General features: G+C 40.6%; 1 protein-coding gene across 7 annotated transcripts in view; it reads right to left on the reverse strand.

Moving 5' to 3' along the window:
- Positions 1 to 13,741, reverse strand: part of nav3 (neuron navigator 3) — a 183,575-nt gene that overhangs the window by 65,489 nt on the left and 104,345 nt on the right. For 6 of the 7 annotated variants that reach the window (XM_065268611.1, XM_065268612.1, XM_065268609.1 and 3 more), the window contains exon 10: positions 6,743 to 6,851. In XM_065268611.1, coding sequence (XP_065124683.1) covers positions 6,743 to 6,851 — 109 coding nt within the window. Of the gene's footprint in view, positions 1 to 6,742; positions 6,852 to 11,234; positions 12,340 to 13,741 lie in introns of those variants that run through there. The other variant, XM_073814021.1, reaches the window with a different exon arrangement.

The raw sequence follows: 13,741 nt of genomic DNA on the forward strand, positions 1-13,741 counted from the left end.
GCCTGTATCCTCTCGTGTTCTTTCCTCACCAGGGGGAGCACGGAGAACAGTCTCACAGGTCGGCTTGCAGCCTCCAACTGATGATTCATAAATTGTGTCAGTATGGAAGGCCTTCAGAACAAAAATGCGTAATGGTTTGAATTGTTCTTCCTCCGCTGCCTTGGCAGCCTTTGTTGCGGAGCATTGGCTGTCAGCCTTCACTAGCTGCATCCTCGCGAACCTACGTGTTGGCTCGGGCTCCACATTGTGTCCCACCGGGTTCCATTGTGAGTATTTTTCCGTGGGGTTAATCCTACTAGCCCACGTTTCCCTTAGCAGAGCACTGCTTTGCTTACACAGCCACGGCTGTCATTTATACCTCAACTACGGTTGACTTTCGCCCACCAATAGCCCTTAACGGGGCGGTGGCTTCCGCAGCGTCCCTATACCGCTCAGATAGGGCGCTTCCCAGTCGCTGGCACTACTGTGGGGTTAAAGGAACATCTAGTGCCCGGCCTTCTGCCTTAAAACCTAATTCTCCTTATCCTTAAGTGGAACCGGAGGGCTTTACGCAGACACTGGAAGAGGTCAGCCCCTAGTGGCGTTTTGGTAGGGATTCCCAATTCGTCGGTCACGACGTGACGTCGTAGTGACCGACTGAAAGGGAACGTCTCGGTTACGTATGTAACCCTCGTTCCCTGAAGGAGGGAACGGAGACGTCACGTCCCGTCGCCACAGGTGCTGCCACCTGCTGTTACGGCCGGTCACACTTTCCGGCTTTCTCAGCGAAAAAGAAGCTAATTTCCTCATTTGCACCTGCTGCTTATATACGCACCTGGCGGGGCGGCGCCAGCATTATGCAAATATCTCAATGCCAAGTTCATTGGCGTTTTAGTAGTATTCGAAGCAGATTGGTCTCTCTAAGCGAGTTCCCAATTCGTCGGTCACGACGTGACGTCTCCGTTCCCTCCTTCAGGGAACGAGGGTTACATACGTAACCGAGACGTTTCCCGGTGGGAGGGATCAGGTAGCACAGAGGGGCGGGATGAGTTTTTTAAAACTTACTAACCGTCTCAGGCTTTCTGGACCGATTTTCAATATCGTAGACTACAGCTTTAAAGGTGTATACTGGTTCCTCAAAGGTATATATCTGTACAAAAATAGTACATATTAGGAGCTTTTTTTAAAGTGACAGCTTTTGTAAATTTTTTCTGAGAGTGTAGAAGCTAATTGAGAGATTTTTGAAAAAAAAAAATGTTTTTAACGTTTCACCTTAATTGTAATTGAGGTTATATAACATAGCTTTCTGCAATGGACACATAACATAAGCATTTTCTCCAGCAGTCTGAGAATTTTGGACCCCAAAAACGAATGTGACCCAACTTTCAAAGAAAACACACTTGCATATACTGTAGTTTACATATATTTACATGATTAACCCTCTGGGGTCTAAGGGGTTTTTAGGGCCCTTGAGAAGTTTTGACCTGCCCTGACATTTGTGCTTTTTTCAGTTGCTTAAAAACATAATAATGGCAAAAGTCTTATAACACTGCATTCAGCACAAACTGGGCTACTATTTTCCCAAGACTTTTCAAAACAGGATCTAGTAGTCTAGAGTTTTTTCTTTAAAATGATGTGAAAATCATTCTGCTTACTCCTTCACATAACACAATATATTGATTTACAATTTCAAAGTCACTTTTTGGTTAGGAAGGCAATATGCAAGGAGCCTGGAAGCTCTTGAATAATCTGTGATTGACAGCTGAAGAACAAAACAATTGCATAATGAGCTGCATAATGAGCCGCATAATGAGCCTTTAGGCAGGAATGTGAAGATGCCATTATTGTTACGTGTTTGTTTGTGAAAGCAACACAAAAGAAATGCCTTCACATGCATGATCCTGCGTTAAATAAACTTACTGTGCAGAGATATACGCGAATAAACTGGGTTTTAGATGTGTTTAGATGCGTCTTAATACAAAGTGCGTCAAATATGAGGCATTGTGTGTTTGTGTTTGTGTGTGCCTTTGGCCGTTGATCGCGTCTGACGGAAGCACAAAGAAAACATAAGCGCATGGAGATAACTTTTATTTACTAGGCGAGAGTAACCAAGTAGATGTGATGTTTGCAATCGTCTTTTATAAGAATACCAAAAAGCGCGTCAAATGAGGCATCGTGTCTTTGTGTGTGCATTTGGACATCGCGTCACACAGACGAAGCACACACACTTGCATCTTTTATAAGAATACCACAAAGCGCCTCAAATATGAGGCATCGTGTGTTTGTGTGTGAGTTTGGACATCGATCCCATCACACTGACGAAGCACACACACTCGCCTCTGTCTGGAGATTTAAGCGCGAGTAAACAGTTATGTGATGTGTGCAATCGCATCTTTTATAATGATACCACAAAGCGCTTCAAATATGAGGCATTGTGTGTGCGTGTGGACGTCGATCAAGTCACACTCGCGTCTGGAGATAACTTTAGTTACAGTCACGAGTAAACAAGTAGATGTCATGTTTCCAGCACTCGGATTAAAACTTAACACAGCAGTAATGGCTGCAGAGACGGAATGTCCATTGACTGTGGGGTTGATTAATGAATATGGATGATCTCTGCTCTTCTCTTCAATGGAGCGGGGCGTGGCTCATTATAGATAATGAAGCAACAGAAGAAAGACGGTACATCTTTCTCTTCTAATACAGTTAACAACGAATTTCAATATTTGTTTTCGATTTCACTCACATCTTCCAAAAGCAGACATTCCAAGCATTATGTAGACATTTATCTTTTGTTTCTATCATAAATATTCGTTAAGTTACATTTTTCTGACGTGTTTCTGAAAGGACTTCACTGAGGGAGCGAAAACAAAACGCGCATCATGTTTATTTTCTTAATTTTGCGAAAAGCACAACATGCTGTTTTTATTGGGAAACTAGACAATTTAACGTTTTAAATGATGTATAAATCATATCTGTATGTCCAGAGGCGATTCTAGGGTCTATGGGGGCCCCAAGCAGAAAATTCCCTGTGTGCAAGAAGTGTGCAATACTTCTATACAATATCCTTTGCTTAAGCCACTATTCTACAGTGCAATAGTTACTGCGAAAGATACATATATACAAGTGTAATCTTCATCATACCTAACATTATTAACATGTTTAGATGCATAAATGGCATAACATGTTTGGAAATAATGACAGCAGAGAAATATTTTCTACATTATACAATGTTAGCAATGATTAATGACTTATTTTTACAAGAATATTTTTACAAGAATACATTTACATTTTATGACTGCTACTAAATAATCTCAGTCATAGTTACTGCTAACTGTTATGTAAGTTAGTGTCCTAGAGTTAAATATTAGTAAACTTAATATTAATTTCATATCTGAAAATACAGAACAGTATAACACCTACATCTGTTGATTTTCTCAGCAACAATGCAGTTCTACAGACTTGACAAAAGGTTTTCCTGAGATTTGTTTGATAATGTTTGAGACCTGACAGGGTGAGGATGTAGTTTTTCTTACCTCCCTTAATGAACTCATCAACTCTCATTTCTGCTTCCCTTTCCCTGCTTTGCACAAAACATTTCTGATGTATATCTACAGAAGCCAATAGTGATCGAGTCAAAATAAGATTAGCATTGTTATTTAGAAACTTCCTTTAGTCTCGTCATGTTTTCATAAGCTAACTCACTCGCGTGACGTCTTTTGAATGCGGTTGTGCGCGAATGAACGCAAAGACGCGCGCGGACATGAATACGTGCGTGCACGCGTCATTGCAACTGCTTCGTAACTTTTACAAGCGTAAATTGGGTAACTACATTGCATATAGATCCGTTTTTGCCGCGATTGTCTTTGTAAAGGATTGCACTAGTTAACTGTTAGAATTTAAACTTGAGATTTACACCAGAAGATTTACACTTGGGCACGTGCCTGACTGGAGCTGGACCGGGCACATTAAACCACATGTGGGTACAGAGGGCTGCTCACTTTAGCGCCTTTTATATGCGGTTACTTGAGTGTTAGCATTTGCAAGCCTTTGAAACACGTGCAAATGATAAACTTTTCCTATTTAAATTTGCGTATTAATCTGGCAATCACATGCGAGCCAAACCGTGGGTTGTGATCCATACGGATCAACTGAAACATCACGACTGAACGATACAACGTCACCCATTCGCTACGTTCATTTTCGAAACTGGCAAGTTATCCACCTGGGTTGGATTTTGACTGGGCTAAGCTAATGTCAATCAACATTCCATCCAATCGGAATTTTGATATGCAGTCATGTTGTTCATCTGTGTAGCTGGCCATCCGAGAAACAAACTCGGGGGCCCTCTAGTGGCTCGGGGCTCCAAGCAGTTGCCTGCCTTGCCTGTTGACAAGGTGCGCCTCTGTGTATGTCCAAAATCAGCAGAGTTATCTAAGTCTCTTTGGGGAGTGATTGAAAAATAAAGAGTTTGCGGCGCCCGCACCACAGCCGACCCCAGAGTGTTAATCTTCTTATAGCATTCAGCATTGTGTACAAAACCTCTTGCGGTGCTTGGCCTCAAAACCTAGAGCCATTTTTATTGTTGTCTGAGATGCTTGCTTGACCTTGAAAATATCACGCTCATAGACGGAGAAGATTTATTCTTTAATGCCAATCAATACAATTTTTAAGCTCCGGGAAGCTCAAAAACAGGAACACATGGCCAGATCAATTCAGCTATATTGCATCCACATCAGTATAGTAAATGTGTGAGTGAAGAAGATACTCCATATTGTATGCAATGCACAAGGTGATTAGAAATGGATGGAAACCAGAAAAAAGATTAACTACTTTTGTATGAAATCATACAATGTCAGTTATAACCAATAATAAACCCAACGTCACTGGGTTAAAAGCAGATCACACTAAAACATATCTCAGGAAAAGACAGGTTGACTTCCTGATGTCACAATGCACTGTTTATGTGATTTAAAAAGTCATAGCTGTCTCTATAGTCTTTCAATCTATACAAGCTCTATACACTGAATCCGGCTGAATTATTGCATTTAGGCAGTCACAATGATTCATTGTTTTTCCTCGTCTTCATTTATTGCAAGCACAGCCAGACGGCTGCATGTCAACAATATATATCTGAACATTATGAACTCTATATGAAAAAGGGTTGCAGTTTTTTGATTCATTGGCTCTTTACTGGTTAGCTTTATGGTCAGGGAGTGTGTGTGTGTAAGGAAGTGTCTAACACCTTTTTGGCTCCTGTGAGAAGCAATGTGCAGGAAAAAAGCCAAGCATTGATTTCCAAGGAAGATGCTCCCTGTGAGGGTGGGTGAGAGAGAGAGAGAGAGAGAGAGAGAGAGAGAGAGAGACAGAGAAAGTAAGAGAGAGAGAAGCGAGAGCCATCTGTCATGTCAGAACTCTGTCTCTGAACCATTTTCCTGTGAAATTACATTCACATTGTGACTGAGATAAAGGGAGAAGTGGCAAAATAGGTCATTTTAGAGATGGACAAATGTGCGACATGATAATGGATGTGTCTGTGTGGATTTTTGTCAGTAGGTGTTTATTATTTTGAAGCTAAATTTTTAATAAATTATTAGTGTTCCTGTTGCAGTAGAGGTCGAATCCATGGGAACACAAGCTGATAAAATGTATAGCTTGCATGCCCTGTAAGTCACTTTGGATAAAAGCGTCTGCCAAATGCATGAATGTAAATTAAGTTAAGAAAGTTTTAAAGCAATTTTCTTCCCAGTGACTTGAGCGCAACTTTCCTTGCAAATATGTTGGTGAAATGAGGGTACAGATTTGTGAATGCCAATGTAAGTTGTCTTTAAAGAAATTAAATAGGGAAAAAAAGAAGTGCAGCTGTCACTGTTTTTGCCAAGTTCATTGTGGGAGCTAAAATTAAGTAATTTTCTTTTTCTGTTTTGGAACTAGTGAACGTTCTTTCTGCCAGAGCATTCACAATGTCTTATTTAACTTTTTTCTTTATTACATATAATATGTGAGCCACTCTGTAAAACAGCTAAATATATATTTTTTTTGTTTAAAGTTAAATAAGTTATTTTAACTTAATTTTAATAATTTATCGCAACTCTTCACTAGCCAAGAAAGTTAGTAAACTCCACCATCTCCTGCTAAAATAATAGCCTGGTCCAACCAGACTCTCGTACATTCATTTCATTTGTACAGAGAGTCTGGCCACGCTCCATTGCAAAGCATTACTTCCGTTAAGGAGGGTCCATTGTTGAAGTTTAAAACTATTGGATCTGCCCAGAGTCACTCAGGATCCCACTTATAAGCCAATCGCTAACGTGTGGTCGTGACGTATATCATGCACCGAAACCGTCCGGAAACAACAAGTCAGAAAAATCAGACAAACAAAACTTAGCAAACCTGGTTCTTGCTCCGGCTTTAACTTCTGTATATTCGGCAGTTTTACAACAACGGACCGAATAGCTTTTCTCACGTCTTTCTCCGCTGCCATTACTGAACTACAACTCAAACTGACGCACGACCTCAACGTCATCGTTCTTAGCCACCCCCATCTGTTCGCTGATTGGTCCTGCAGATTTTTGCAGGAGAAAATGAAACTCTACAGAGCAGTCCCAGACGTACTGCTGAAGCGAAATTAAAATTAAGCGGAAGCACGTAGGAGGGCGGAGCCAGGCTAAAAATAACCAGCACTGCAACACACTAATGTATGTTGTGTGTTGTTAACTAGTCCCCAGCAGCATTAAGACTAAACAGATGCATTCATGCTCACCTGTGGCTAATTTGCGTCCCACGTAAACTAGACATGGTTTCTTCAAGATTCTGTCTTAGATCTGCGATGTTCTTCACCGTACGCATCCTTCTGGTCTCTGGATCTTCCCCTGGGGGATTGAAAGAGAAAACATATTATTGACCCTGTTATCACTTGCTAGTTCATAGTTTGGAAGAACGGACTCGACATGCGAATCATTCAAACATGCTGCGGTTAGCGGTTAGTAAGCAGAGTCTGTCTGCTCTTGCATGTCAACTCAGATGCCGAAGTTCCAGCTTGCTGTGCAGCTGATGGGATAAAGGGACAGATTACACGGTCATCACTTTTCCACGGAGCATGGAGTAATCCGTGCGTTATGACACCGCATTCCAACCCTTAAACCCAGCTTAAAGTTTGGCTGGAGCATGATCTGCCTGTCAAGCAAAACTCTGTCAAATTCGAATGGACTGTAAGATGTCCTAATGCATATATTATATATGTATTTTTATCCTCACCTTCTGGATAGGATTGAAATAAACTCTGCGACTCTGCTGTCGTGGTTCTTTTGCCAACTTCTAAATCTTTAAAAAGTTTTTAAAAGCTAAGGTGAGACCTATATATATTATATACAGCTTACTTGCACTTCAAATATGATGTAATTTACGCCCACAAATGATGTAAATGTTTACCAGTGAATACATTGCAGACTGACACCCTCATAACAAAAATTGTCAAAAAAAATTAACTGAATAAAAGTCATAAATTGGTCCCAAGCTGTCACTGGGGCAATGCCTGTTTAAGAAGATCATAATATAAACCACATAGGTAAAGATATGTACACATTTGGTACCAATATGTACCTTTCATGTATTATCTCTTTTGCCGCCATTGTTTTTAAAAAAAGTTGCCAGCCAGTGCCAGCGTTTTTTCATGATTTTCACAAAAGTTTAATGCCTTCCAGAAAATGTTCTTCTTTAAATATATAAACATACAATATACCAAATGAAAGAACAGACCCTCTGCTTTCAAAAAAATAAAAAATAAAAAACGTTTGATCCTACTCCTAAGTAGTTCTTTTGTAATCAGCTCTTGAATATGGGTAGGTTTCTGAAAAACACCACATTTTGAGCAAAAAGCTGAGATAATTCAATTTTTGTGACGGACTTTTCATAGAAATCCCATTCAGAGCGATCTTTAAAACAGACACGGACATGCAGCTGCTTGCCAGAGGGCAATACTTCCGGGTTTAAAAAGTTGCGGTAATACTATAATAGCGGTATTGCGGAAAGCCGGAAATACTCGTCATTGGCAGGGAAGCGTTTTCTCTTAATTGACAAGATAACTCGTCAATGGCGGCGAAAGAGTTAATATGCACTCTTTGGTACCAATATGTACCGCTGAGGTACTAATATGAACTCTATAGGTGTACTTTTTGAAAGGGTACTGCCCCAGTCACAGCAAGAGACCATTTTTGACCATTTTTCTGACAGTGTATAACCTAAATCTGTTTCACGGGTGGGGCCGCAAGAATCTTGGAACTGAAAAATAGGTTGTGGAGGCTCTTATGTAATTAAGTACTTGTTTTCCAGGGCATTAAACTCATTAAGACACTCAAAGACACTAAATCAGGCTGATGATGATGGTAGGGGGTTCAACAGTTTCCACATCACATCAAATGCTTTTTGTTCTAATCTTGCCGTACCAACCAGTGACTTCATATCATCCCAATGTCTAGAATGTAATAAGCTATAAAATAGCAATAAGAACAAAATGTTGCTTATATATTGATTAAATGTGTTCTCCAAATTATATAGCATGTCTAGGTATTCATGCAATCCAAATGACCCTATTAATCTCTTAAATGCATACTCTTTAATGTCCCTGGCCTTAATGTAGTTCACTTAAAATATTAAAGTTACTGTAAATGGTCTACTAATGTTGTTTCATGTTCATCAAATCTACGAAGCAGTTAAGTCACTTGTGTTTTGATTTGATAATCAACTAATAGTGATTTTATATATTTGAGCTTGTAAATGTTATCATAAGTGGGTCATTATCAACTAAGGATTTAGCTAGTATTATAAATATAAAAGTGTTTCCCAGGTGGTTTGTTTTTCAGGAGAATAACACAGTTTGCATTAGCATTTACACCTTGAAGCATTACTAACAGCTCTTCACACTTGTCAGACACATCCATGTCAAACCTGTATAATGAAAATCACCTTTATCTGTTCTGGTAACAGGAGAGCCTGACATTTTTACACGTAGACTAGTGAAACAATGTATTAACAGGGCTATTACGTGTGCTATTAAAGGTGTACTGTGTGATTTTTTAAGGATCAGAAACGCAATATGATATACATAACTATATTATCAGTGGTGTATAAAGACCTTACATAATGAACTGTTATTTTTTTAATACCTTAGAATAAGCCATTTTAATACATACAACGTGGGTCCCTCACAGTCACCATTTGGCGCCGCCATGCTTCTACAGTAGCCATAAACGGACAAACTACACTAAAGAGCGTGTTTCGTCACTACATTGTCTCAGATGGTGACATGTTTGTCCTGTGGAGGCTACCGTAGCTTTTCTATGTACTTCGAAAGGGAGAGGTGAGCGGTGGACTGAGCCATTGGTAGATCGCAACGGTAGATGCCGCTAACATCTACACAGTGCACCTTTAAGCTATTACAGTTTTTATCCTTTTTTAGACTTGTTTTGAGGAGGGAACAAAATATCTTGGAGACTTGGGAAATTTCATTGCCAGCAAGTCTTGTGAGCACTTTTAATGTCCTTACAGCTATAGTGTACCATATAGAACACCAAACTTCCAAAGTGATCGCATAATCCATTGAATCTGATAAGACCATTTAGCACCGCCCTCAAAAATAACCAAAGAGTTTCGATATTTTTCCCATTTAAAACTTAACTCTTCTGTTGTTACATCATATACTAAAACCGACAGAAAAGTTGCGATTTTCTAGGCAGATATGGCTAGGAACTGTACTCTGATTCTAGCGTAATAATCAAGGACTTTGTTGCTATAACATGGCTGCAGGAGGCGCAATGATATTACGCAGCAGCCAAAATAGTCCTCTTAGCAACTTTTAAAGGCAGGGGACTATTTTTGGGCACTGCGTAATATTATTGCGCCTCCTACAGCGATGTTATGGCGGCAATGTATATACACAAGTGAGTCTGAGTGGAAGATCTCAAGAGGGTTAAAGATGAAAGAAGAACACAATCATATAGCTTGACAGTGTCTTGCCAGAACAACCATCCATAGCCAGACTGCACACATTTCAGTACATCATATCTCCCATATCCAACAGATATCCTATAACAGCCCAATTACACAAATGCATTGCTTCAGGACAGAAACGCACACATATACAAAGACATTGTGACCCTCTTATACCCACAAGGCTTTGCTTTATGTGCTTGTAATGGACTGGAATAATCAACCAATCAGTGCCACTGAAAACACACACACACACACAGCACTTATATTTCCACAGCAGGTCCACTTATTCTCTGCAAGTGAATCCATACAGCATAAAGTGTGCAAGAGGGTCTAAGTCACATATTTGATGACCAAGTGGGCTCTGGGTAGCATAACAGCACTTCTTGGCCTCTGGGTGTGCAGACAGAAATTTGTAAGAACCACTTCAGTCTGTCACCAGTGGATAAGGGTGTGAGGACACCGTTGGCTCTGTCGAATCAGACGACAGCTGAGAGTTCGCAAATTTAACCTCATCATCCCATGTGATAAGCTAGAGCTTTAAAGTGGAATCCGTGTTGATCTGTATGGTTTGCGCTTTGCATAATTCATGGCTATATGGATATAACTACCCTAACTAAAATTATGCTTTTTGCAGTATCAGGTCTTCACAGCAATGCCAATGCAACAAAAAAAAACAATGTTTGCACTATTTAGTCCCATTTCGTAAAAAAAATATATATATGGTAAAAAAACACTTTTTTTGCAAAACAGAAAGGTTATTTGGATATTAAAGGTTCTTTATGCACAAGAAATGGTTCTTCTATGGCATCAAAAATGCTTCTTCTGAAACATTTGTTTATAACTAGCTCCATTTATCAGTAACCTTAACTTAAATGGAGAAGGTAAGACAGCATTAAAATGAAGTACAGACTACTGAATTACTTTAATACAGGTGCATACAGCCCCATGGTTGGCGGTTATCTTTGGATAGGCTGGAAATAAAAGCATGGATCATACAGACGGGAGGGTAAATTGAGCTATTGATCAGAGCAGCAGACAGCATGGCAACACTTCCATAGCCGGCAGGTGAATCTGGCTTCTAAATGTTCTCCTATTCCACAACTAGGAATCATAATTCACCCAGACACCCTCCAGAGATGTTTCGAATGCAGTTACATGCTTGACTCCAAATGCACTTACAAAACTAACAAATTCCAAAGCAACCAACAGAGTAACTGCTAGGTTTTAGCACTAAATGTTGAATTTGAGTGTGGCACTGCACTTACGGCATTTCTGGGGTTTCAAAACCTGCTCCAGGTCTCCGAGCATTGTCAGTATAACCTCTTTATCCAACTGTGCCTGCTCCTCTCTGGCACTCTCAAGTTCTTCTCCCCAGTCTCCTGCTGTGCTCGCTGACCCTGCCCGTGTGTCCTCTTCTGATCTCCTACCGCCGCCTCCCTCGCCCTTCACCTCTGTCCGCAGGTGCCGGTGAGCAGGCGCCATCCGACTAGATTTACGGCCCCAGGGAACGGGTATTAGGGAGTGCTCGGATTGAGAGAGCACTTTGGTGAGGGACAGAGAAAGCGAACGTGCTCGCGCACTGCTTTCTGGGTGCCGCCGGGCGCCGCCTCTGGCATGCTGGGGCAAAGGTGATGATGACGATGCCCCTGAGGTTGACGAAGGTGGGTCATCCAGCTCGAAGGTGTAAACCCTTTGCTCTCCATCGCTAAGGAGCACGAGGTTGCCGAGGGAACGCTGCTTACGGAGGTTCAGGTTGTCCGGGACCGGCTGTGGTGTTTTGCGTGGTGGGCTGCCACCCTGGTAGACCGAAAAGTCGGCTCCTCGCTTCATGCTGTCGGATGTTCTTGATGAGTCCCTGGTTTTTGATACTTTTTCTTTTCCGGATCTTAAAGTTTAGACTCCTTCACAGTTCTCCTCACATGATGTGTGTGTGTGCAAGAGAATTCGATCAGGCAGCTTCAGGTGGCTGCACAGCCTAAGACGTCGATTGGCTCAGCCCGCGAAACTGCCCCTTACACCAGGGAGCATCAAATACCATCCTGCCCACACGCATGCATGCTCACCACAGCCAATAAGCAGCATGCAGGTGCGCACGCTGAGATCATACTCTTCCTAGGTTTTTCTCTTTCTCCTGCTTTTTCCTTCAATGCAGCACGGAGATGCGCAGGGAGCCGATCAGCACCAGATCACATTTAAACTAAAATCCTTCACGGCATCTCCTCTTCCTTCTGTTTCTCTCCCAGCGACCGAGGACTCTTCACACACACTATTAATTACTGGCTGGAGCGCACGCATGTGGTTAGCTCTGAGGGACGGCGGAAAGAGAGAGAGATATTTGCGTGTAGAGATGCTTAGGGTCCGCCTGCTCCTGTTAACACGTCGATCGCTGTTTTATTCCCTTTATTTGTCTTTCTTTTTCTTGTGCTCTCTCTCTCTCTCTCTCTCGCTCTCTCTGTCTCTTTACTGCAGTGATAGCTGTTGCTGTTGGCTACACACCTTCAGAGCAACACAGGTATGTGTGTATGTGTGTGTGTTGTGGGAATAGCGTAAGACTAAATTGTAGCTTGTATTGTTTTTCGCCACCTTTGCATATAACAAAGTCTAAATTCTGCACGGTGAGTACGTTATAATCTCTATTTGATAACTAATGCATAATTTCATTTTATTTAAAATATTAAATATGCAATTGGCTATATTAACAAAATGGCTTTTTAAACAGATCTTTAAAAATTGCTTTCTGCATTGCCATAAACCCAATCGGCCGTCCAAACATGCAAAACAGGTGCATGCGGAGATGACGTTCTTGTGCTTGTGTGTAGTGGAATAAGTGGAATGAATTTAACAGCTGGGTGTAACCCACAATGCACTGCCACAGGAAGACTACTGAGGTTAACATCTATAAGTAGCCCATGTGAACATGGACTATGTGTTATGTTCAAAATAAATGTTTCAGATGTTTCTCCAAAAATTCTCTAACAGAAATAACAAAAATAAATAATACGGTTATTGATATGAAAAGATATAATTTGACTATTTGAGTACAAACTTGAGCACAGATGGCCATACATGTGTTCCTATTGAAAACTATGTGACATACATAAATAATTTACATTATCATTAACATAACACCAACATTACAATATAGCTCAACCACTTTTAATTTCTTCTGATATAAATAAAAAGGCACAACAGTTTAAGTCTTTCTTAAGTCAAAGCATTGTGCAAAACCCTGCAGTGTTTGCCTATGACTCATAATTCAGCATCCGCTTGCAAACAGCATCCTCACAGCAGGTGTGCATTCTCACTGACCATCAAATGCTGACCGCTGTGTGTTTGTGTGTGGTTTACCCATTCGAATTTGACATTCCAGACATTTGTGCATTCTAAGACACTAATTTGTGTCTCATTAAAGAAGATGCTGAAAGAAGAAAGACCTGGGTGTGTTTGAGTTCTTTTATGTTTAATTAAAAAAACTAAATGCATCTGCAGTGATCCACAATAAACAACTGAATCTCATTACATATAGAACAGAATGCAGGCAAATGTGCAAGCAGAACAAGAGCAAATAAACCAGAATATCTTTATGTATGAATTAATTATCATAGATATCAGCAGATTAAATGTAGAGCAAATAGATAGTTCATAAAAAAAAAGAAAATTCTGTCATCATTTACTGACCCTCAAGTTGTTCCAAAGAATGTTTGCAACCAAACAGATCAGAGGCACCATTGATTTACATAGGAGGAAAAATAATACTATGGAAGTAAATGGT

Source organism: Paramisgurnus dabryanus, chromosome 1 (assembly GCF_030506205.2).
Source record: "Paramisgurnus dabryanus chromosome 1, PD_genome_1.1, whole genome shotgun sequence".
Taxonomy (NCBI): Eukaryota; Metazoa; Chordata; class Actinopteri; order Cypriniformes; family Cobitidae; genus Paramisgurnus; species Paramisgurnus dabryanus.